Below are 23797 nucleotides of genomic sequence, written 5' to 3'. Positions count from 1 at the left end.
GAGCCATTGCACAGTCTGCATCCTCTGCACTGTTTCTTTGTCTGGCTATTAGCAGGTCATGCTTTAAAACTCAGTTCAGCCAGGTGCAGTGGCTCCCGGCTACTCAGAGAGATCATGGTTCAAAACTAGCCCTGGCCAAAAAACAAAAAAAAGTTCACAAGACCCCATCTCAACAAACCTGGGCATGGTGGTGCAGATCTGTCATCTCAGCTGTGCAGAACTAGACATAGGAGGGTCATGGTCCAGGCTCGCCTGGGCAAAATAAAAACAAGACTTGATTTGAAAAAAAAAAAGGGTGGTGTGGCTCACATGGTAGAGCACCTGCTTAGCCAGTATAGACCCTGAGTCAAATCCCAGTACCACAACAGGAAAAAAGAAAAGAAAGAAAGAAAGAAAAAGAAAAACCTCAGTACACCTGTCACATTTGAGCTAGTGTCTTCCTCACTCCCATATCCCTCCCCTCTCCAGGATGGGTGGCTGAACCTACACTGTGCCACCATGTTTCCCAGTACCACACAGAGTACCTTACGAGTTTATGTCCCAACTAACTTCGGGACAGAGGCTTTTTTTGTATTTATTTCCTTAGGAACTTACACAGGACCTCTCAGTACATAGCCAGTGCATGTATGTGATCTGTGGATGCAAAGAGAACGTCTTTACCTGCTCAGTACACACCTGCACCGCCACTGGTAGATCTGCAAGCAGTTTGCTTGGAATGTGCCGTTAACTCGTACAGTAAAATGTAAAATATCTTGAAGAGTCCCCATAAAGAGGATTCAAACAGATTGTTGCTTCAACCAATTGTTTTTGTCCCTAAAAAACGGTTGCCCAGAGCCCATCAGCTTCTTTTATTTATTTATTTATTTATTTCAGTACTAGAATTTAAACTCAGGGCCTGTATCTTGAGCCCACTCCACCAGCCTTTTTTTTTGAGATAGGATCTCTCAAACTATTTGCCCAGGCTGGCTTCAAACTGTGATCCTCCTGATCTCTGCCTCCTGAGTAGCTAGGATTACAGGCATGAGGCACTATCACCCATTCTGTCAGCGTCTTACCTTGAAAGAAACCCAAGATATTTACCACCTGTGGCTTTGAGTTTCAGTATTGCTAATGTCCCTGCAAATCAGTAAGCAGAATTGGACATTGAACATGACATAAATCGTGCATACTGTAATATGGAAGGGATATGGAAGCTGAGGAAGCCTGGAGGGGTAGGAAGGCTGCTGTCAAGGCAAGGTACACATTCTGTTAAATTGGTGGGTTGCTTGGGAAGGCAGAGTTTTCAAAACTCTGGCCCCGTTGAGATTCCTAATCCCAGTCTAAGTGAAGAGTGTTGAAAAGTTTGGCAGCAGCTCTGTGGTGTGCAAACAGAACAGCCAATCTTATCAAATGATTTGTTCGAGATTCTTCTCTTGCCTCAGAGACTAAGTACCAGTGATGGCATTTGTTTTTGTTTTCATAACTTTTCTCAGACATAGACAGAAGAGGAGAAATGTCCCATCTCTCACCTTTAAGAACAGGCTCCACTTAGCCTTACTCCACTGTCATGGCTTTCCCTTCGTTTTGCTGAGTCGCACAGTGTGTGAACCCGGGATCACTGGCCAATTTTGAGCTAAGCTGAGCGCATATGAAATGTGTCATTGCAGCATAGTTACTGAAATCTCGGTTTCTTTCTCCAGCTCTACCTTACGAAGTGTTTCCACTGGATCCTCAAGACCTTCAAAAATCTGTTTGGTGTGTGGGGACGAGGCTTCGGGATGCCACTATGGGGTGGTGACCTGTGGCAGCTGTAAAGTCTTCTTCAAAAGAGCAGTGGAAGGTAAATGCTCACGTGGGAGTTCCTTTTACACACTCTTCCTCGTGTGCCCTTTTCATGTATGGTTAACATTACAGCCTTATTGGAAACTCTTCAAAAACATTTTTGATGTAATCAGTCAGTAATGGAGAGTAAGAATGCTTTATTGGAGATTTTCCACTGAGCAACATTTAATGGCCACAATTTGAAATTGCAAAAGACTTTCTGTTGTGTTTCTTGTTTGTCTGAGTTTGTGTTTTCGGTGAGACTTAGAAAAATAATTCTGTGTCATTGTAAACATAATTTGCATGTTCTAGAATAGCACTTTTATGAAACACACACAGAATACACCAACTCTGCCTTTTTTGTATTGATGTGCATTTGTGCAAATTAAAACATTAATCTTGGAGTCCAGTCTATGACTAAGTTGTGTTCCACACAGAATAAGCTCATCTGTGAACTATTCGGACTCCAAGCCCCATGTGAGGCCTATGGGTGTTCTACTGATGGTTTCCAAACAAGTACATGAAATGAAAAGTTTCACCAAGGTTCCCCATGGACATTTAGACTAGCTTTTGCTTCTGCCCAAATAGCTGCACTTTTTAAGAAGAGATTGTTTGTTTTTGCCCTCCCCTAATTAACTGTAAGCAGTTAATTAACATCAGACTTAGGCCAGATGGTTTTATTGTTGTTGAAAACTATGTCTGACTGTGAAGAATTTTTCTCTTAGTGGAAGTATTACTGTGTCATTGACACTAATGGTCACTAGGAAATTCCACATGAAGACCCCTTAGGTTTACTTTTCATGGAAGTTTGCTGACAGATGAATTGGTGACTCAGAGACTTCAACATTCAAGGTAAAACTTGAATGTTTTACCTTTGTCTTGCCAGAGACCACAAAGTAGTGTCTCTTACTCTGCCATGCAAAAGCTCAGCAAATCATTATTTCTGTTTTGCTTCTGGGATTGAGTTTGCATTATTCAATTGATATTACATGGTCTTTCCATTATTTACACTATTAATTATTTGATTGTCCCTGACATTCGAAGTAGAAGTTAAGTAGTTCTTTCTCAAGAATATGGGTTCTTGATTACAGATGACAGAAAATTCAACACAAACTGGCATAAATGCCAGTGGAAATTCATTGGCCCACATACTGGAAAGGCCGAGCATAGGCTTGGCTTCAAGCAAGCCATGGTCTTCAGCCAGGTCATTAGAACTCCCTGCATTGCCTGGCTGTGTTCACATATGAGTTCTCTTGTGGTACTGAGAAGGTAACAGGCCTCCATTAAAAAGAGATGTTCTCTTCCTGGAAGGTCCTAGAAAAAGTAGCTGAACTTGGCTTGTGTGTCTGTTCCAGCCACCGTAGCAGGGTGCACAAGGATGGGGTGGATAGTTCTGGCTGGGATCTGATGACCTGATTCTCTAGACCAAGGGTGGGAAGGCACACTTCCTCTAGGAAAATATGGGTTCTGTTTCTAGAGGCTACTTTTCAGAAAGTGGGAAAAATAAATTTGTTCAGTACTGTGAAGTCAGTCTGTTTATAAGGCCTTCCCCACTTTCTCTCTTGCCTTAATATTATACTGTTGACTCAGTAGAAGATAAATAGGTGAAATTGGCTTCTGACTCCTTTCTAACAACACTTCATGCTTTCCAATATAAGACCTCCCCTTGCTGGGTTCACTAATGAGTGAACAGGTAGGTGTCATGAGGAAATCTCGCTCTGTGGAGAAAGGCATTGTGGGAGGACGGTGAGAGCACCCACACTCCAGCACCCCCATCTGTGGGCCAGCCCCATGGCAGAGCCCACACTTCAGCTGGTTCCAGAATCTCCTTCTGTTGATGCAAAAAGTTTTCTACAAGTGCTTGCTTAGTTTTTATAAAGTAGTTTCTGTGGAAGTCATCGAAGAAAGAATTGGTTTTGTAGTTCAGATATAAAGAAATAACTGTGCAGAAGTATACATGTTGATATGTCTTTTTCCTTCATTGGAAGACTCTTTTTTAATCTTCTTTCCTTCCTTCCTTCCTTCCCTTCCTTTCTTTTTTTTTTGGTATATGGGGAAGGGGGTCCTGGGGATCTAACTTAGGGTCTTGGGCAACAGACAAATGTTCTACCACTGAGCCACATTCCCAATCCTAAAACTCATTAGCATACTGTATTTCCTATTTGTTTAGAAATTTGACTTTTAGTATTCATCTACATGAAATAAGACCGTGGGTTTAAAAACTAAGCTTCACATGAGTAAAGACTTCTTATGTTCATGTTTGTGTATTTTATACTCTGAGTGTGTGGAGGGGGGAGGATAAATAAGGCCATCTTTGTGTCAGATCTTTTTGAATTGACAATGATACTTTTTGTAAATCTTTATATAGTTTGAAGCACTCATTTTATAAAATTATAACAGTTTTATTTTTATTCCCTTTTCCAAGATAAAGGCCTTCAGACTCAGATTTAGTCAAGCAATCTATTCCAAATCATAAGGTGAAACTTAAACCAATGCTAACCAAGACCCAACCTAAATCCCATAATCCATACTTTCCGTTTTGCCACCCCAATTCTCAAACTTGTGAAAGCTCTAGTCTCTCTGTTAGTCTGTCCATGTACACTGGATCATAACAAGGGAAGTAATTTAAGCTTTGAGGTGACATCATTTGGTGCCTTAGTGTGTGTGTATGTATGTGTTCAACTGTGTCAAGCTTTGAGGTGACATCATTTGGTGCCTTAGTGTGTGTGTATGTATGTGTTCACTATAGTGTACATGTGCATGGATGTTTATGTATTTAAATTTGCTGTTTATTTTTGGGTCCCTTGATATCCTTAAACTCCTTAGATTACAGTAGCAGAGAATTCTGATTGGCAGTGGGTAGAGGTAGCTGAGATAAGCGAAGTCAGTAAAAGCTGAAATTTGCTCACAGAACCCAGCAAGGAGGCGGTTGCTACAGAGCAGGCAGGACAGACTCAACAGCCTGAATGCGAGGCTCCTGGCTTCAGGCCTTATTCTCCTGAGCCCCACACTCTGAAGCACAGTGATTGCATAGTGGTGGCTGTGTGCAGAGGCTACAAATTATTTTTAAGGTGTCAGTTATGTTCTTTGTGTTCTGTTTAATGGGTGGATATGTGTGCTTTTGTTCCTCTTAAACATTTCATATAAAGACACGTAGAACTCTCTTCCAAAATACCTTTTTCATCAATAATGTCAGTTAATAGTCTTATTGTTATACCTTGCAAATTGAAGTTTATAATTTGATTTTTCAATTTGGATCACTTATCTACCTTGAAGGTTTTCAGGACCTTTCTGTCATAGAAGAAGAACAAGTATATAATTTTTTTAATTAGGCTTCTCCCTTGTGATGGAATTGAACTGACTTTGGAGTCAGAAAGCTAGTGTGGCTTTCTGACAGCCTCAGTAGGTGTGAGACAAAGGTAGGCAATATAGCTTATCTGGGCCTAAGTGTCTTTGTCTATAAATGGGAAAAGTATCCTGGCATTCCCTTAGCATTGCTCTGAAAAATTACCTGAAAACACAGTGCATGTGCACATTTTACAAATTTCAAAATATTAGATCATTACTACTCTCTAAAAACAAAATGTAGCGCTCCCTGGGGATGTCTGTGCACAGATAGGCTGTAAGCGATACAGTCCCCTGAAGGCCTTCAGTTTTGAGTCCTTCATTTTTCTTCCTAAGAACTTTACTTTTCCTGTGTTAGAGTACATCGTCCCTAGTGCTGGCCTTTGAGATGGTAAGAACCTTCTAGAGGTGCAGTTCCTAAAGGGTGGATGGGGGAATGACTGGAGGCTCTGTGGAAAGTTCCTGTGTCCACTGAACTGTTAGATTTCCTCTCATAACCAACCTCTGTGATCACCACAGTTTAGATTGTACTGAGAGCCACCAAGAACCTAGGATGCCTACAGATATGAAGTAGCCACCAAATAAATGTCAGGATGTATACATGAATGGATCTTTGTGACAGAAGAGCAGTCAAGGTTAAATAGCTTCCTCCAAATCAGTAAATTACCCATGGAACTAGTGCAAGAATTTATGTAGGCCTTTTGACATCTAATGTATGATTTCTAATTATCATCTGAGTTTTACTCCCCAAGTCTTGTTCTAGCCACTTCATCTCACCTGTGGATTTTACGTGGTGATCTCTCAATGAACAGAGCTGATGAGGCTCAGCACACTGTTTTATAACCTAATTTCCTTTTTGGATACACAGTATATGAGCAGTGTCTGGAAGACTCAACTACCACAAATCACTGAAAGCTATAAGGTTGTAAAAGAGGAAGAAAGTTCATTATTATGCAAAATCAGCTGGGTTTATGTTCTTATAAGCAGACCCATTAGGCTGAAGGGTCCCCATCTTGGTAAGGTCAGCCAAGTTCTACAATGTCACTTTCTATACTCAGCCATTTCCCTCCTCTGAAGGAGGAGACTGATAAGACTCGTTCTTGAAATAAATTGCTTTGAGGATATAATTACTAGGTGTGGTAGCTCACACCTATAATCCCAGCTACTTGGAAAGAGGTGATCTGGAAGATTGTAAATTGAGGCCAGTTGGGCAAAACAGTGAGTGCCCATGGCAACAAACAAGCCAGGGATGGTGGTACACGTCTGTAATCCCAGCTATGCTGGAGGTGTAGGTAGGAGGATCTCAGTCTGAAGCTGACCTCAGGCAAAAAAAATTATTAAAGCCAAAAAGGGTGGGGCCGTGGCTCAAGTGATAGAGCATCAGCCTAGCAAGAGTCCAAACCCAACACCAAATACATAGGTAGGTAGGGTAGGTAGGTGGATAGATGGATGATAGACAGACAGAGAGAGAGAGAGATAAACAGACAGGCAGACATACAGACAGATAGATAGACAGATTGATTGATTTCATGTTACAGGTTTTTCAACTGTACAAGGCAACCATGCCCGTGGATGTGCAACACGCTTCTTTCACATGGTTCACTGCACATAGGTTAACAGTCTTTTAAGTTTATTGTTTGGTTCTATGGGAGAAATGCTTTTAAGGATTGATAGCTAATTTTCTTTGCTTCTTTAAAATTAATGAGTGAACTGAACAGGTCCAGAGAAGAGTGTGTCTCACATGTCATAAACCAAGTCCCTGTGGGAGCTGTGCACACGTGCCCGTGACCCAGAGTGTAGCAAGAGGAGTATGTATGGGGGGAACAGTTGTGTTGCAGATAGAGACACCAGTTACATCAGTATAGTTACGTACAGCTACCCCCCTCACAACTGGAAAAGCAAAATTAAGGCAATGATAAAGTGAGGAAGTGAGTATTGCCTATTTATCAGGTATCTTTGGCTAATAATGAAAAGTGTGATCTCTCGTGCACCCAGAAACCACATACGGAGTCTCAGGAACGTCAAGTCCATTGCCACTACTGCACTGCTTGCTTCCTCTGAAGCAAGAAACCAGGGACTGGCTTAGGTTTTCTCATGAAACATTTTAAAGATTTAGTTGAGGGTATTTTTTAATAACAGAAATTAGCCTCAGATAACTCGATTCTTTCTAATTATTTATTGTAAGAGCTTAAACAAACACTGATCTGTGATTTTTACAGACAGTCTCTTCCTTACATACACATACGGTGTCATGCTAACGGCAAACGTTTGCCCAGGTTTTTGATAGCCCTTCAGCTGGTTGCTATGGAAACCTCAAACCATGACATTTAGGCTACTCTGGCAGGTCAGGGAAGGTTTCTCGAAGAATTGACCCCTGCACTGAATCTAGAAGGATTAGACCTGGCGATGCTGTCATGCAGGGCACCAGAAGCAATTTCGTGTGACCCCTGGGTGCAGGTCCTGGACTCTGAAGGGAGGAGCCAGAGTTCATCTGAGGCACAACAGGACCTCAGATGTGTTCACATGGCGGGGTGGTTCACGTTTGGGATTTAAGATGTGGCTGTGGTGAGGTGTATTTCTTGAAATGGGGGAAGTCTGGTGGCTGTTTTCATCACTAAGGTGGGAGATGACCTAGGCTAGAACTAACCAGCAGGGTTGGGGACTGATGGGAGGGGACAGGTAGCAGGACTGTCTGGGATTATCATTGGTAGCTCCATCTTGAAGGAAAAGAAGCCAGGCTCCGGGGCTCCTCCCCAAGCTCAGCTCCTCACACCATTGCTGACATCAAGAAAACAGGAGTGAGTCAGACGCAGTGACTCATGCTTGTAATCGTAGCTACTCAGGAGGCCGAGATCAAGAGGATCAAGGTTCAAAGCCCACCCAAGCAAAAAGCAAGACACTGTCTCAAAAATACCCAACCCAAAAAAAGGGCTGGCAAAGTGGCTTAAGTGGTGGAACACCTGCCTAGCAAGTGTGAGGCCCTGAGTTCAAACCCCAATACTGCCCCCCGCCAAAAAAAGAATACAGGAGTAGGAGCAGATTGGAGGTGCAGGAAAAAAGGTTTATTCACTCACCAAACATTCAGTCCCTACAAAGTGCCATACATTGTGCTAGGCATATATAGGATGTCTTAGATCAGGATAGAGTGAATGAAATAAACAATGACCCCTGTCTTGATGGAACTTTCCGTACAGTATAGGAAGGGATGAACACACAATTAAGCATTGTAAAAAGGTGACAGATGGTGTAGAACAGAGTATTGCTAAGATGAAGGGGACAGGGGTGAGGTTTGGTTTAGGATGAGTCTGCAGTGTCTAGGGCACATTCTCGTGTGTCTAACTGGAAGTTGAACGTGTGGTTCTGGAGCTTGGCAGGGGTGGGGGAGATAAGACAAGACTGATGCTAGTTACTTAGGATCATCATGCATAAAAGTAGATGACCAAGATGTAAGTGTTTAGACAAACAAATTTAAGACCCTTAGAGAACGCAAACCTGGGACAGTGAGCATGCATGTGGCACTCATGTCATGCACAAGAGACTTGGTGGCTTGGTGTCTGATTTCTCAAGGTCTTGATGAGCATCAGATAATCTTAGATCTGTGTAGTTGTTTCTTTATTCTCCGTTGTACTTTGAGCACTATGGCCCTAACCAGTCCAGAGCTCTGACCAAGCATGATATGGACACAGAGGCCACGGTCAACATGTTGCTGGTCCCTGGCAAGACAGGCCGATTGGTTGAGAGTTCACATCCAGGAGTCACCCCACTTCCTGTCCCCATGCCATTTACTTTTTTCTCTGTAGTGGAAAATGCTTTGAAGCATTTGATCAGAAAATCATTTGTCACGGGGATGCAGGAGCCAAAAGTAAATTAGTATTATCTAAAGAGAGCTTCTTGTACTTTACATTTTTAAATCAAGGTACACTTCATGTAGCAAATTTAAGAGCTCTAAAACAGGAGCACAGGAAGTCATTTTCAAAGTCATTCCCCGTGGTTCTGTGTTTCTTTACAACTCACCTCATATCTGAAAAAACAGCCATGCAGCTCACTGATTCCTAAAAGTTAAAATGAAATTTAAAACAAGTGATACAAAAAAAAAAAAGATTATGATGAGAACAAGAATGAAAACCATAGAGCCAGGAATGGGGAGGATCTAAAGAATGTCTGCCCCAAGGCTGGCTGCTGACTTGGCTCACAGTTTTCTAGCAGCTGAAGACAGTAGTGACACCTGCGTCATCATGTTCTTAAAAACTATTAGAGAGGCCAGGCATGCTGGTTCATGCTTGTAATCCCCAGCTACTTGGGAGGCAGAGTCCGGAAAGATCACAGTTCAGGGCCAACCTGGGGGAAAAGTCAGCAAGACCCATCTTAATAAACAAGCTGGGTATAGTGGTTCACTGCTGTAATCTCAGCCATGGAGGCATCATAGGAGGTTGTGGTCCAAACTCCAGGCAAAAGTGTGCAACTCTATCTGAGAAATAACCTAAATCAAAAAAGGCTGGAGGTGTGGCTCAGGTGGTAGAGCACCTGCCTAGCAAGCACAAGGCCGTAAGTTCAAACCCCAATACTAGAAAAGAAAATGGTAATCACCTGTTTATAAGAAAATTATATGAGCTATTCTGGCGTTAATGTGCCCGCTCTTTTCATTTGAACTGTAACCTGAGACTTAAAAGTACCTCTCCCATTTCTATTGTTACAATATTTTGCTTTATATTTAAGGATCACTGCTGAAAACTGCTTTAATTTATTGCGCACTTGACAGGTGCCAGAATTTGCACCAGTGCTCCCTGTTTCCTCACCTATTCCTTATAACAGCCTTTTGTGGCGATGCTAGGAATTGAACCTCTGGCCTTGTATATGCAAGGCAAATGCAGCCCAGCACCCACCTTTCCTGAATCAACCTTCTGTGAGTTTGGGAAAGGAAAGTCGTTGAACTCTCTAGGCAATTGCTGTGGCGGGAAAACCATCAGATACTTTTGAACAAATCGTAATTTTCTGCTCTTTCAGCTCTTAAAAATAACAAATACTTACTGAACACTTATTTTGCATTCATTCTACCAACAACTTTATTGTATATTTCTCTCTTTTTTTTTTTTTTGTCACACTGGGGATTAACCCCAGGGCCTTGCACATGCTAGGCAAGGCATCTGCCACTTTGCCCAGTAACTCACCATCCTGCCTTCCATCTCTCCAATAGCTGAGATTACAGCTGTGCACCACCACGCCTGAGTTAGAGGTTCCCGTTCCCATCTTTAACCTCATCATAAGCCTATGAAATGGGTAGCGTTATCTGTCCTCGTGCACAAGGCCAGTCCTCTAGAGCATACAAGACATAAGTAACTTGTCCGAGGTCACCAGCTAGAAGGAAGTGGCAGGGCTGGGATTTGAACCCCAGATAGACCAGGTACTCTCACTCTGCACCTAACAGAGTTACATCAGATCCTAAAGTACTTTTACCCACCAAAAGTAGAGCAACAGCCCTGGCTTTAGAATACTTAGGAAGAACACATTATAATTTAATAGTTATCTTGCTGTACTCTAAATAATTAACTCCTAGCCCTTCCAAATTGAAATGCTAATTTGAATTTCTGTTGCTGTAATGGGGAAAAATTGAGTAGTCTCTATTTTTTTCTTAAGGAGTGAAGTTCATATTTTAAAAAAATTACCACTACCATCCTGAAGTACCTCCTTAACATCTTGATATTAATCTAAAACTTTATTTCAGACCTTTATCTTCCTGTGTTTCATTTCCTGTGTGTGATAAAAATTAGATGTAACCTCGCAGGCTCAGAGAATGGTCTTCCTCATACAAAGCTGAAAGCTACTAACTCTTTAGAACTTTGGCATCTGCCTCATGCCTAATGGCTCAGACACATACCCAAGGGTCAGGACATGGTTGTCATGGGATAATTAGGATCAAGCAACTTACATGATATTATATTCTAGAGAGTGATTGATCCCTAAATTGACTGCAGTCCAATATCAAAATAGAGCCCTGGAGGGATGGGAAGGATGAGGAGGTGGTTAAGGGGACAGGGAGAAGAGAGGGTGGAAGATGGGAAGCTGGACACTTGAGTCTGAGGACAATCACACAAGCAGATCTGGTTCCTTAAAGCCTGGCCAGGCAAGAGTAGGACTACACGCAGCAAGTGGAGGACAAAACTGAACAAAGACCCTGGGGTCTGGGCCCAAATACTGAAATGAGAAATCTCAGCCCTTCTCTCAAATATAGCAGCCCTTTTTTATAAAGTGATTTGCAGCAGAAAAGACACCAACATTGCAGCTTTGGCAGTTTTGTTCCTCGGTGCTGTGCAGGGTCTGGGAGAGGGTGTCGCCTAGAAGACAAGGAGACAATTGGGATGGAGTATGGATGGCTGTAGTAAAAAGGGTCTGACTCTGACTGCAGAATCCATCTGATAGAGTGGGAGGCCTGAAGGACAAACTGGCAGGACTTGAGGGGGATTACCTCTGGGGAAGGACGGTCATCTTTGACAGAGACTTTGGAAGGACACACTTGAAGCATGAGGCAAAAGAGAGGAGGTTTGAATTATCGAGGTGGGAGAGACTCGTTCTCAAAAAGGCATGAAGCTGTCCAGGTAAGTAGGAGTGGAAAAGCCAAAGGTCACAATTCTAAAACAGTTCACTCTTCCCATGATGTCTTCTTGGGAGTTTTAAAGAAACTGTGTAGTCAGGGTTAAGCATTTTGGTGGTAGATCTGCTTGGGCACCCGAATGTCAGCATCTCATGGCTGTTGAGCACAGCAGGCGGATTGTTACACAAGAAGTTGAAAGCCTGACAAATGTACTGGGCCCTCAGCATCAATGGGACAGGCCTGCTTAGGATAGTGCCCATTGGGGGAGTTGTGCGCTGGCCTCCTTCCTGATATTAGAAGCATCAACTGATGATGTTGGCACCTGTGTCACCAAAAGGAGCCATGACACAGAGCTATTCATGGTTAGGAAGGCAGAAAAATCCTGTACCAAATAAGAGAATATGACAGCCTTTTCACCCCCTCCCAGATTTTTCATATAATATTTGCTCTTAGAGCTGTATGGGCTGGGAGAGGGTGAGGAGAAAGGGTGTGAGAGAGTGAGTAACACATGTATGTACGTGGAAAAATGAGACCTGTCCGAAGTACTCCAGGAATGAGGGGAGGGAGAGTAAAGAAGAATGATGGAGGGGTGAATTCAACTATGATATATTTGTATATTATTAGGACTTTTATAAAAGCCACAATGTATCCCCACCCAGCACAACAAAAAAAGAGAAAAAATAGATGTACATATCCAGTATATATTTTTTTCCTTTTAGCCTTACTCCTGGTGTCTCCTTTCATTGCCTATCCTGACCCTTAGGTAGGAGAGAGAGAGAGTGATGCTGGTGACAAGCACTCTCTAGCCAGCAGATGTGAGCTACAGATACACATCACCTGGGAGCTCCTGCCCTCCTCCCTCAGCCACCCAGCCACTGCTTCCTGGGCTGCAGACCAGGGAGAGAAATTTCAGCAAGAGGACTTCAGAGCCACCTGCAGCTATCACAAACCATCCACATATGTGTTTGCATGAGAGAGAGGGAGAGAAAGAAAGAAACAGATTGACCCCAAAGAGTGACGCTCACAACTGTCACAATGCAATGCAGATGGGGTTTCTTTGTTCCTCAGGGTAGCCTTTCTTGAAACTCTTTAATAAATGCTAGCTGTTGGGATTTGCAGACCATAACATTATATGTTCAAAAGCTTCACCTTCCAGTGCGAGCTATGTTGGTAATTAACAGTGAACACTTAGACCTAGCATCACAAAGAATAATCCTAAACAAGAGAGAGAAATGTAAGACCTTTAGTCTTACACCTCTAGCAGGTCCTTAATGTTGCTCCGTTACGTGTCTGACATTTGACTATGTAATAAATCTTTATAAAATGCTTTATTTATTCTCCTAATTATCAAAACAGGAAATAATACAAAAATTGAAAGAATTCAATGTAAAAGAGAATCCTAAAACATGAATAAGAATTAGAAAGTCACTTAGAGTCTGGGCATGGTGACCTGCACCTGTAATTCCAGCTACTCTGGAGACAGAGACAGGAGGATCACAAGATCAAGGCCAGCTTGGACAAAGTTAGTGAGACCCTGTCTCGAAAGCAAAAGGACTGGGGGTGTGTCTCAAGTAGCATGTCTAGCATGTGTGAGACCCTGGGTTCAATGCCCACTGCTGGAAGTAAAAAAAAAAAAAAAAACCAGATGCTTAAAGAAGATTATCTGAGGAGTAGATAGTGTAAGCTTTGCAGGAAGTTTGGTATAAATTCACACTTACGGACTACTCTATAGATGTGAAACATATCTACATGATACATGTCATTACGTTGGTTTTGATTATTTGTTTTGATGGAATCAGAATTATGGGGCAGTACAAATACTTCCTCCTTGTTCTTAATCCCTTCTTATATTTTTTCTTTTCCGATTCCTAAGGTTGAAGACTCCTAACACCATCATACCACTTACACTATTTTAGTGAAAAGCTGCTCCGGTATTACCCAGCAATCTGAATCTTTCCTGTGATATTTCTCCAGTAAGATGCTGTGTAATAAAGGCGTCGCCAACATAAATCATAATACCATTTTATGGAGAAGTATACAGAATGGCACTACCCACTCCGAGACTGAGCAAATAACTGAATGTCTGCTTCCTCCCTATAAACAAAAGAAAATACATCTTAAAAGTATCTACCCTGCCCATCTCAGGAAGATAAAAATTAGTGCACATATGTTTAAGCCACTTTAGAAACAATAAAGAGTTTCTGTATGAATCTTCCATTTAAAAACATTTCCCTTTACAATTTAATCAGTCAACCTTGGTTCTCAATAAAGTATGGAATTTTTAAAGTATAACTACTTTATATGGATATGAAATATTGATTTGAAGGAGGCAAAAAGTAAAAAATACAGAAAAGCAAAGACGGTTTTCATGCTTTTTCTAGATCTTAAACAATTTGGAAGATCGCAGTCACTTCTTCCTCTTTTTTTCATCTTTAATTAATTATACTAAGATTTCTAAAACACATTACATTCCCCTGCCCTCCCACTCTTGATGAATGGCTTAATTGGAAAATCAGTGCAGAATCAGTCTTGGTTGGCTGTTTCTATGTGACCTGATCCAAGCATTTTCCCAGTAACCGAGGTCTACAATTTGTTATCAGTAGGATTGCATAAATACTAATATTTGTTTGGTTTTGTTTTTTTCTAGCCAACATGAGCTGAAATCACATTCACAAATGAGTACAGATGGAAAGAGTGCTAGTTGCCATTTAATATAAATCTTAAATAAAAATCACTGTTTTTAAAGGAGAATAGTTGAAATTTTTATAGAAATGCCATTACTAAAAGATAACAGATTTTTCAAATCTTTCAAACAACCTATTCACCCCCTTTTTTTTTTTTTCTGTTGGGACTGGGGTTTGAACTCAGGGCTTCACGCTTACAAAGCAAGCACTCTACCACTTGAGCCACTTCCGCCAGCCCTTCTCTTACCATTTTTAAAAATTTTAAATGTACTTCTGACACACGTGGCTTGGATTTCTTTTAATAGCTTCAGTTGCTGTAATTGGTGAGACTTAAAATTTAGTATATCTCTGTTGCATCTTGGAAATATTGAAATAGCTGACCTTAGCCTGATATAACCAGCAGCTCAGAGAACAGAGCCAAGAATTTGATCTTAGTAGCAAAGGGCAAATCTCATGGAAGCATAAAAAGCCAGGTTGAGAACGTGGAGAATCAAGCCAGGATCAGGTGCTGAGGATTCAAATGCCGAGGGAAGTTACTAACAGGGCCAGAGCCCAGTAGCGATAGAGCTGGCAGGGGAACAGGAGGAGAAGGGCACCATGTGCCCACTGTACAAAGCGAGCCCACTGCTTACCAGGTACCAGGCACTGGTGTTGCTGTAGGCATTCCTGTTGACTAACAAACACAGGATCGCAGGATCCACCCTTGACTTTATTCTTAGCAGTGTGTATGTTTGCTTAATCAACTACCATGTTTTAAGAATTACCTGTAAAACAGAATACTCATATATTGAGCCTTAGGAATTAATGTGTCTTTTCTCAGCAACACAGGGCAAGTCATGCAAAACTCAAATGGAACCAGGAAAGATTTTCTTTTTACAAGATTTCTCACTGTTGAACTCCATTCACTAGGCAGGAAATTGGAGTATTCAGATGCTGGTAACTTTTTTTTTTTTAATCAGAGTAAGTTGAAATTATCATAGTGACCCATAGAGAAGAGATGTGAACAAAAAGTTGTTTTAATAAGAAAAATTAACTTCTATTGAGCTTTGAACACATTCCCTGTTTAAAAAAAGTTGTTACATTTCAAAACCTACTAGAAAAAGCAAGTAAGTTGTGTTTGCTATAAGTGAGCATAAAAATATATCTCCATTTATGTAGAAAAAAAATTGTAGGAATTGTTTTCTCTTTACCCTGATATTACATCAGTACTAATTAAGCCATTTTTCTTTTTTTCCTTAACTATCCAGTAAAACTGAAATTATACTTTAAGAAGGAATAGTTTTTTAAAAAGATCATTGATAGACATGAATAAAATGACTTTTAAAAGGAGAGATTAAGAAATACCATCATTAAATGGTTTTACATATTCTTTCAAATAGTTTTCCTTTTAAAATTTTTAAAATTTAAACACTCTCAACATGTCTGATTAGGATTTCTTTGAAAATCCCCAGTTGCTAAATGGATTATGAGAAGACTGGGGTTTCAGATATTTGTGGATATGGTACCCTCACTAAATGTATTTTTTTAAAATACGGAACTCTAAGTATTTTTACAGTTACTGAAATATATTTAAAGCTTTAGTTGAAAGATTTGTCAACATTCTCCTTCAATAGTTTTCCCTTTGGTAATTGAATCCACTTAGGTAATTTGGATTTTTTTTTTTGTTGCTTTGGAGAAAATAATTACTCAAGGACGGAAGAGGCATCCTTACACAGAGAAGTGGATCTGAGAAGTATTGCACTACCTAATGTAGACAAGTTGCCTCCTATGGGCTCATGGAAAGGTCTAACACTTCCTTTCATCTCATCTGTCTGGGAAATGTCAACCATTTTCTTACACTTAGGTTTGTAGAACACATTGCGTGTACCTTCTCATTGTTATTCAATGGCTACTTAAGAAATCAAGGGGAAATTCATTCCAGGAGATGATTAATTATATATTACTCCTGCAAGCCATGGGACAAATATCCTCTCATCTACTTAAAGTTCTTTTAAAATCAGATAATAAAATAATTCTGTTATATGTGAAATGGACAATAATTCCACTTTCTCTTACAAAACCTCCATAGAAGACAGTGTTTCCAGACTCAAGTAGAGCTTTGTGTGTAAAAGTTTTGACATTTGCTTTTTCTTGGTTTTAACTGTATTTGAGACTGATGATAGCATCTCCTTTTCCTGATTCAGTTTAGATGTGATGACATTGTCATAACCTCGGGAGGCCATGTTGACATTCTAATGTCACCATGTACAGTATCATTATGGTTGACTTTTCTTAAATACTACTGTGTGCCAGGGCTGAAGTGGATGTTCTGTGGTTTTTATTTCTGCATGGTTTCTATGGGGGCTAAGAAAAATCCTAATTTTTGATGAGGAAATTAATTAGAAAAATTTAAACAGCTTGTCCCTAAGTACACAGTGAAGGACAGAGCCAGGGGTTGTTTGCAAGTCTGTCAGTTTCCAAATTCTTTATTTCACTGTGTGACGTTCTCTTGGCCTAGGACCTGGGCAAGACACCAGGCCTCTCTGTGATTCCTAACTGTAAAACTAAGCTCAGGTAGTACCTAGCTTCTCCTGGTGTCGCGGTGATTGGAGATGATGTGTGTCCGGAACCTTGCACATTGTAGACATTACATAAATGATAGCTATTGACATGCTCTGGTGCCTGTCAGACTGGACACACAGCACGTATTATGCAAAGCTCTCTAAGTGGTTGCTTGATGGAATGCTATATAAAATGTCAGGGGAACAATAATTTTGTATGTCAGATTCCAACACCACCAGCACCGCTCCCCCCCCACTAAATATGAAATGTGTATTTAAACCAATAAGGGGCAGTTTTGAACCCTGGTGAGAAAAAAAATGAAATTGTATGTAGACCTAGCATAAGAAGCTTTCTGATTATTCAAATAGCTCTGTTTTATTATCAAATAGTGTGATGAATGACATTGAAAGCTGGAATACTATTTTGTAGATGAGAGTCACTGCATGATATGAGATGTGGGCACAGTTAAAAAGTCCTAAACTATAATTTTTCTAAAAAGAGTAATTTAAATTCTAACTGGAATCAAAATTTTACCAAAATTCTGCTCATACAAGCCTCAGATGGCAACATCCTTTTAAAAAACACTTTTAGAAGAAACTGCAAGGGTGTAATAATTGTTTTAAAATATTAGGCAGACTGCTCTGTTCAAGACCAAGTCTCCAATAGGCAGACTCCAGCAACAGCCTGTAAAGATGTGAGGTAGGATGTGAGGTAGGACCCTGGAGGCTTGCTCATCAGAAGAAAAACACAGCAAAAATCACCCCCATCTTTATGTGTAGTAACTTAACAGATAATCTCTGTGTGTGTGTGTGTGTGTGTGTGTGTGTGTTCATACTGGTCAATACTTGCAGTTAAGTGACTTTGGTAAGATTATAATAGCTAATAAATGACAAAACTTACACTCAAACTTGAATCCACTTCAAAGTCATTGCTGTAGCCTGGCAAAGAAACTAGAAGTTTCGCATGTTGGAAAAAGTAGAGGAGGGCCTTTCCCTCTGGTTACCAACATTAAATTGCAGTCAATTTACATTGTCTAAATGCATTTTAAAAATCTTGTGGTAGTTCATGAAAATACCTGGACTACATCCCCCACTTATGCCAAACCTATAGCTGACACTTTAGACGCCCTGATTACTCAGGATGACTTTTATGTCACTGGGCTGTTAAACCCAGGGAGTTCATAAAAGTCTCAGGCAAGAACTCAAGGCACCACCTGTCAAATCGATAGATCTGTCAGGAGTTAACTCCAGCTCCACCTACACAGTAGGTACATAGCAGCCAGAATTTACTATGACATAAACGTATTGTAAATGGTTGTCCCTCAAACAATCCTGTCTTAGTAACTGTCCATAGTGCTGCTTGTAAAAGATCTGACACAGGAAACTTTCCAGCGACAGGAAGTATGGCAGTCATCATATAGCACTTTTCTCCCATAAAGTGATTGGTTCCAAAGTCATACTTTGCATGATGTTGAAATCAGCGTACGGTTTGCTTTCTGTGAGTTCCAAAGCTTTCTGCTCTCATAAGACATGAAAACACCATGTTTTTGATCCATGGATGTGTTGTCGTATACTCTCTTTGACAGCTGGTAGCAGGGAGTTAGGTGTGAGTATTTCCCATTGAAATAAGGTCTGTAGTGTGAAAATCCATACTGGTTAAAAGGAAAATGGCATAAATGTGACTTCACGTGGTATATCTAATTCCTTAGGGTTTACAGAAATGCTGTGGAGCTGTCTGAAATCCAGAAAGTTTGATCCACCAAGTAGATACTGGGAACCCTTTTAAAAATGAATCATTGAGGCAGCTACATAAAGTAAAAATAACTGTTCTCTGAGTTGCCTTTTGTAACGGTAATTAGCATATTAGTGGAACTAAGGACCTCCTATCTATGGTGGAACCATCTTCCCCAAAGTTAAATAAAAGCCTTCATAGCCAACCATCTATTGTACTTAAATGAAAAAAGTCTGGAAGAATGAAAAACAGTAACCATTTTGCAACCAATTAATGTTCCTACTTTTATTAGAATCATTTTAGTATTTCCTTTATATCTTAGTCTCATTGAGGACACATAAAGTCTTTTAATTTGATGAAATATTTTGGAAAATTAAATATCTGAAGGTATTAACTAGCAATTTACTCAAAATTCACTTACCTTACCTCAATTTCTTGTACCTGAGAATTATTCCTCTTTAAATTTTAATAAACTTTTAACTTATCCTACAGCATAGTTGATTTGATAATAAACATTGCATTGGTTAAGCAGCTTTTAAATAAGTAATCTCTCCCCCTGGTTGTATGAGAAGATATTTTCTCTAAAACTGGAAAAACAGAATGAAGAAGACAAAAATACCTGTCCTTTATAAATAGCATGGAATTCTAGGAGAGCTAGTTTGTGTGTGATGATACTTTACTTGTCCAGGATGTTCAAAGCCCAAGGGACAAAATAAATACTTATACCATGAGCCCTACCCACTTGGGGCTCAAGTCTAGTGGACGGAGTTCTTATCAGAGGCATTGTACTCACATACACATTTTTACACTTATGACATTTGATGAGTTTCTATACAAGATTCCTGGAGCACGTGAGGATTTTAATTCTAATAGCTGTTGCCACATTGCTCTTCAAAGGTGGGAATAACTTGCATTCCCCCAATAGTATATTTAAATGCCTTTGCTCCATCGCCACCAGTAACAGGTGCCACCATTCTTTTTTACTTTGTGATTTGATAAGTGTGTGTTGTTGTTCTTTTTTAAAATGGTAGTAAGGTACACATAATGCAAATTTTACCATTAGCCTCTTTAAATCTACAATTCAGTGGCATCAAGTTTATTCACACTGTGTGTGACCATTGTCACCATCTGTCTCCAGAACTACTTGCATCCCACAGAGCAGCCCTGAACTCCTTCCCTTCCTTTTCCCTTCCCCATTGTCCCTGGGAACTTCCATTCCACTTTCTGTCTCTGTGAATTCATCTCCTCTAGCTACCTCATGTAAGTGGAATCAAGGAGTCCTTGTCCTTTTGTGACTGGTTTACTTCACTTAGCATAAGGTCCTCAATGAAAGGATTTTTATGATGAAAACTCCTCAAGACAAGGCTTGCCCTCATGGTTGATGATGACACTCTGTTTAAGCTGGGAGTGTAGCTTGGTGGCAGAGCACTTACCTTCCACATGGGAGGTCCTGGTTTCAATCTCCAGCACTGAAAAAACAATCTGTATTTTAATAGTACCTGTTTATTCACATAGTCATGAAATATTTATCGAGTATCCCATAGGTGCCAGATGCCACTATAGGCAGTAGGGCCAAGGGGACCTCTCTGTCCTCATAGAGACTGTGTCTACTGGGAAGCACAAATAACTGACAGATAAGAACAGTAGGTAAAATCAAGTGGGAAAAGGAAAAAGAATAAGAAGCTAGAGTAATTTGGGTGCAGGGAAATAGGGATGTTAGATAGTGTGCTCTAACAAGGGCCCCTTGGAGAAGTCACTTAAAATGTGGAGTATGATAGAGAAGAATCATTCAAAGTGTGCTGTGGGCACAGCACAAAGTCCCTGGGGCAGGAGAGAGGCTGGCATGATGGAGAAATGGCCACGGCCCATGTAGCCCCAGAGAGGGCACTGAAAGGAAGGTGGGGTTGGATCAGGGCAGAGAAGTGGGTAGGACCAGATCACACAAGACTTCAAATTGCACCATAAGAAGCCTGGATTTTATTTTTCTAAAACAAGCCCTGGAATGTTGTTTAGCCTGTATAGTTCCAGAGAACCACACCAGTGCATCCTCACAACAGACCCAGAAGTAAGCAAGAAAAATGACCATGGGCCTTGTTGCCAGGAACAGTGCTTAGTAGATTTTCTTCTGTTTCATAGATGGGGAAACTGAGGCTGGAGACCTCCTTCCCACAGCCTCCCTGCAGCAAAGACAACAGATGTGGTGCCTTGTTCCCAGGCTTTTAGTCTAAATGATAGGAGTGGGTAGAAAACTTGTGTTGAAAGCAGAGCCCCCAGCTGTTACAGCAGGACTGCTGTGTCCCCTGTCATGAGACTGTTGGCTTTATGTGACAAGCCTACCATCTCTTGTAGCTCCCCCACTTCCCAGACCAGCCCCTGTCACCGTAGGTGTCTTCCAGATGAAGCTGGAGTCTCCCAGCCAGAGGAGCCACCCCTCATCCAAGGCCAGCTGCTTCTGCCATGAGTAAAATGTCACTCTTCTAGCTGCCTTTGACAGATGGCGAGCTCACTAAAATAATTCCTGCACTGTCTAGTATGGTAGATGCTAGCCACGAGTGGCTTTTGAACACTTGAAATGTAGCTAACCCTAACTGATGTGATATAAAGATAAAATCCACACCAGAATTTGAATATTTATATAAAAAATAGGATAGAAATATTTATGATACTTTTTGTACCAAACATATGTTAAATTGCTAATGTTTTGGCTAAATTAGCCTAAGTAAAAGATACTACTGACATTAATTTGACTTGCTTATTTTTACTTTTTAATGTGGCTACCAGGATTGAAAATATACACCTCAGTGCCCTTCTCATTTGTTTCTGGCTGTGCGTAGGCACACTTGCACTCACGCATGCACATGCATGCACACACCCTTGCTGTGCTCCTCTGCCATGTTGCCCTATGTGTAGTAAATAAATGCCACCCTAGTGTATGAAGAGGGGATAACACCAGGTCCATGGATGGGTTCTCTTCTACTGCTTATAAAGTTTGACTCTGAAAGAAAAAAAAATCAGAAAATTGGTCCACAGAAATTTTGAAAAGGTTCCATTCTTCCAAACACCTCATTATTACTCAGTGAGCCACAAGGGAAGAAAAGGTAGGACCTGGTGCTGTGTGCATGAGGTCTACCAGGGCCCCGTGTTGTAAACTATGTGGATCAGACTCTTCGTCTCACCAGTCTGAGCCCCCAGGCTGATTTGAAAGGTCTGCTACATTTAATCATGTTGCATGTGCACACACGTGTTTGTGCGTGTATCATTTGTGAGCTTTGGAACATGGCTTCCTGTCCGGCTTCACTCATGCATCGGAATCTGTTCTTTAGCAGTACTCAGCTTATGAAAGTGTCAGCCTCTCATCTGGCTGGCTGGCTCTGGCCTTGGCACCTCCTGTGGGATATTGTCTTGTCCTCCTCCATTCTACCTAATCCCCACAGGACTTTAGTGGGCAAGGGAGAGGTGGCTGATTCTGGGAAGCTCCCTTGACTCCTATGTCCATGGCACCTGATCTTGGCCCATCACAGTTTTAACACACTCTATTTATGTTGCATGTGTACTTTGTCCTACTTGCCAGGAAAAGCAGAGATTCTGTCCTGTTTTCTGTAAGTAACACAGCACCTTGTGCATTGTCGGTGAATGGATAAATGAACGAGCCATGAATCCAGATAACAGATCTCTTCAAAGTCATGTGTAAATGCTAGACAGTCATTAAATATCTGTCTTGTATCAGATCTTAGAGGATGTAATATTTTAAAATTTAACACTGGGAGAAAATGAAAACTTCTTATCTTTTGAATTGGGTCCCTGTTGTACAATTCAACATTTAATGGCAGTCTTTTGATACAACTTATATCTATTACTATTTTTAAGTCATTCTTATATTTTTGATAGCTTATTTCAGTCCTGTTTCTGTGTTGTTTTCTCTGACCTTTCCTTTGTCTGGCAAAATGAAATTTTTGTTCCTGGTGTCAGTCATAGTGATTTGCTCCAATTTCTAACATTCTTATGGATATATATTAAGAAACAAAAGTCACTTTTTACTTACATGATCCATCCAATATTAGAATTCAGCTGATGGGAAATGTTGTTTTGGCTTTGGGAGACAAATAGCAAAGATAAATTTGAGTGCCATTTCCGTGTGTGAGTTCATAGAATTTCCTGCCAAGGCCTTAAGTAAGGATGCCTGAAAATAGATAGTTTTGCAAATAGAGCTTCTAGTTTTAAACAGAAGTATTGGGTAAGATTAATAGTAATTGAAGTGATGAGTCAGGAAGAAGGAAGTGCATTCAGTGGTATCCTCCGATGGTTTGCTTTCCATAGTTGTAGAGGAGTGACAGTGAGGTTTCTCTCTCAGGATCCTCGGGGTAGTTCTAAATTTTCATGGTGGTCTTTTGTAGAAAGGGAATGATCTGTCAGAAGCAGTATTTAAACTGGTATCATTTTAATATCACGGTATTTAAATGATTGACACTAATAGTTTGGGGAGTTGATTCAGAAATAATTTTGCTTGTTCCTTGAGAAGGAAATTCACAAGGCTGCCATTCAAGCCATTTTAGCTTCATGCCATGTATTTTAATCTGTAATTTAATTTTTAAACGTAAATCATTTTGGCTTCTTCATAAAAAGCAACCAAAATTTCCTGTTTCGTTTTTGGGCAGTACTCCAACTTACAAAATTATTAGAGTGCTGCAGAATGTAAATTCATTTAGTTGGACTAGTAAGTTCATAAAATTGCTCTATACGTCATGAAAATCTCTTTCCCAAAGTAGAAAATCCTTCTAGTTTATAAATTCCAGCTGTTTTTAATTTTTGAGTTTGAGTTGGGTTCTGATGTTCATGGGTGTAAGTGGTGCTGAGGATTTTAATTACTTCTAAGTGTAAAGAGACCTTGAAGGAAATTGAAATATTTTTCATATTCTAAGAGTATCTAAATGATGTAAATAATTTTGGGAAGTGCCCCCAGGTTCATTAATTTTCTACACACAAGTGGACACTCTGAGTCGTGACATTGTTACTATTTTATAGTGATAAGGCTTTTCTGCAATGTTTCTTAAACAAATTGGTTGGGAATGAAAGTCTTCCTAAGAATTGGATTTTCTTTCCCAGATTT

The 23797-nt window shown here is 40.5% G+C and overlaps 1 protein-coding gene across 6 annotated transcripts in view; it reads left to right on the top strand.

The window, feature by feature from the left end:
- Positions 1–23797, top strand: part of Nr3c2 (nuclear receptor subfamily 3 group C member 2) — a 308346-nt gene that overhangs the window by 158732 nt on the left and 125817 nt on the right. For all 6 annotated transcript variants that reach the window (XM_020181373.2, XM_020181376.2, XM_020181375.2 and 3 more), the window contains one exon: positions 1680–1819. In XM_020181373.2, coding sequence (XP_020036962.2) covers positions 1680–1819 — 140 coding nt within the window. The remainder of the gene's footprint in view (positions 1–1679; positions 1820–23797) is intronic.

Source organism: Castor canadensis, chromosome 9 (genome assembly GCF_047511655.1).
Source record: "Castor canadensis chromosome 9, mCasCan1.hap1v2, whole genome shotgun sequence".
Lineage (NCBI taxonomy): Eukaryota > Metazoa > Chordata > Mammalia > Rodentia > Castoridae > Castor > Castor canadensis.
Note: the sequence above shows the minus strand (reverse complement) of the source record. Positions and strands in the feature narration are given on the sequence as shown.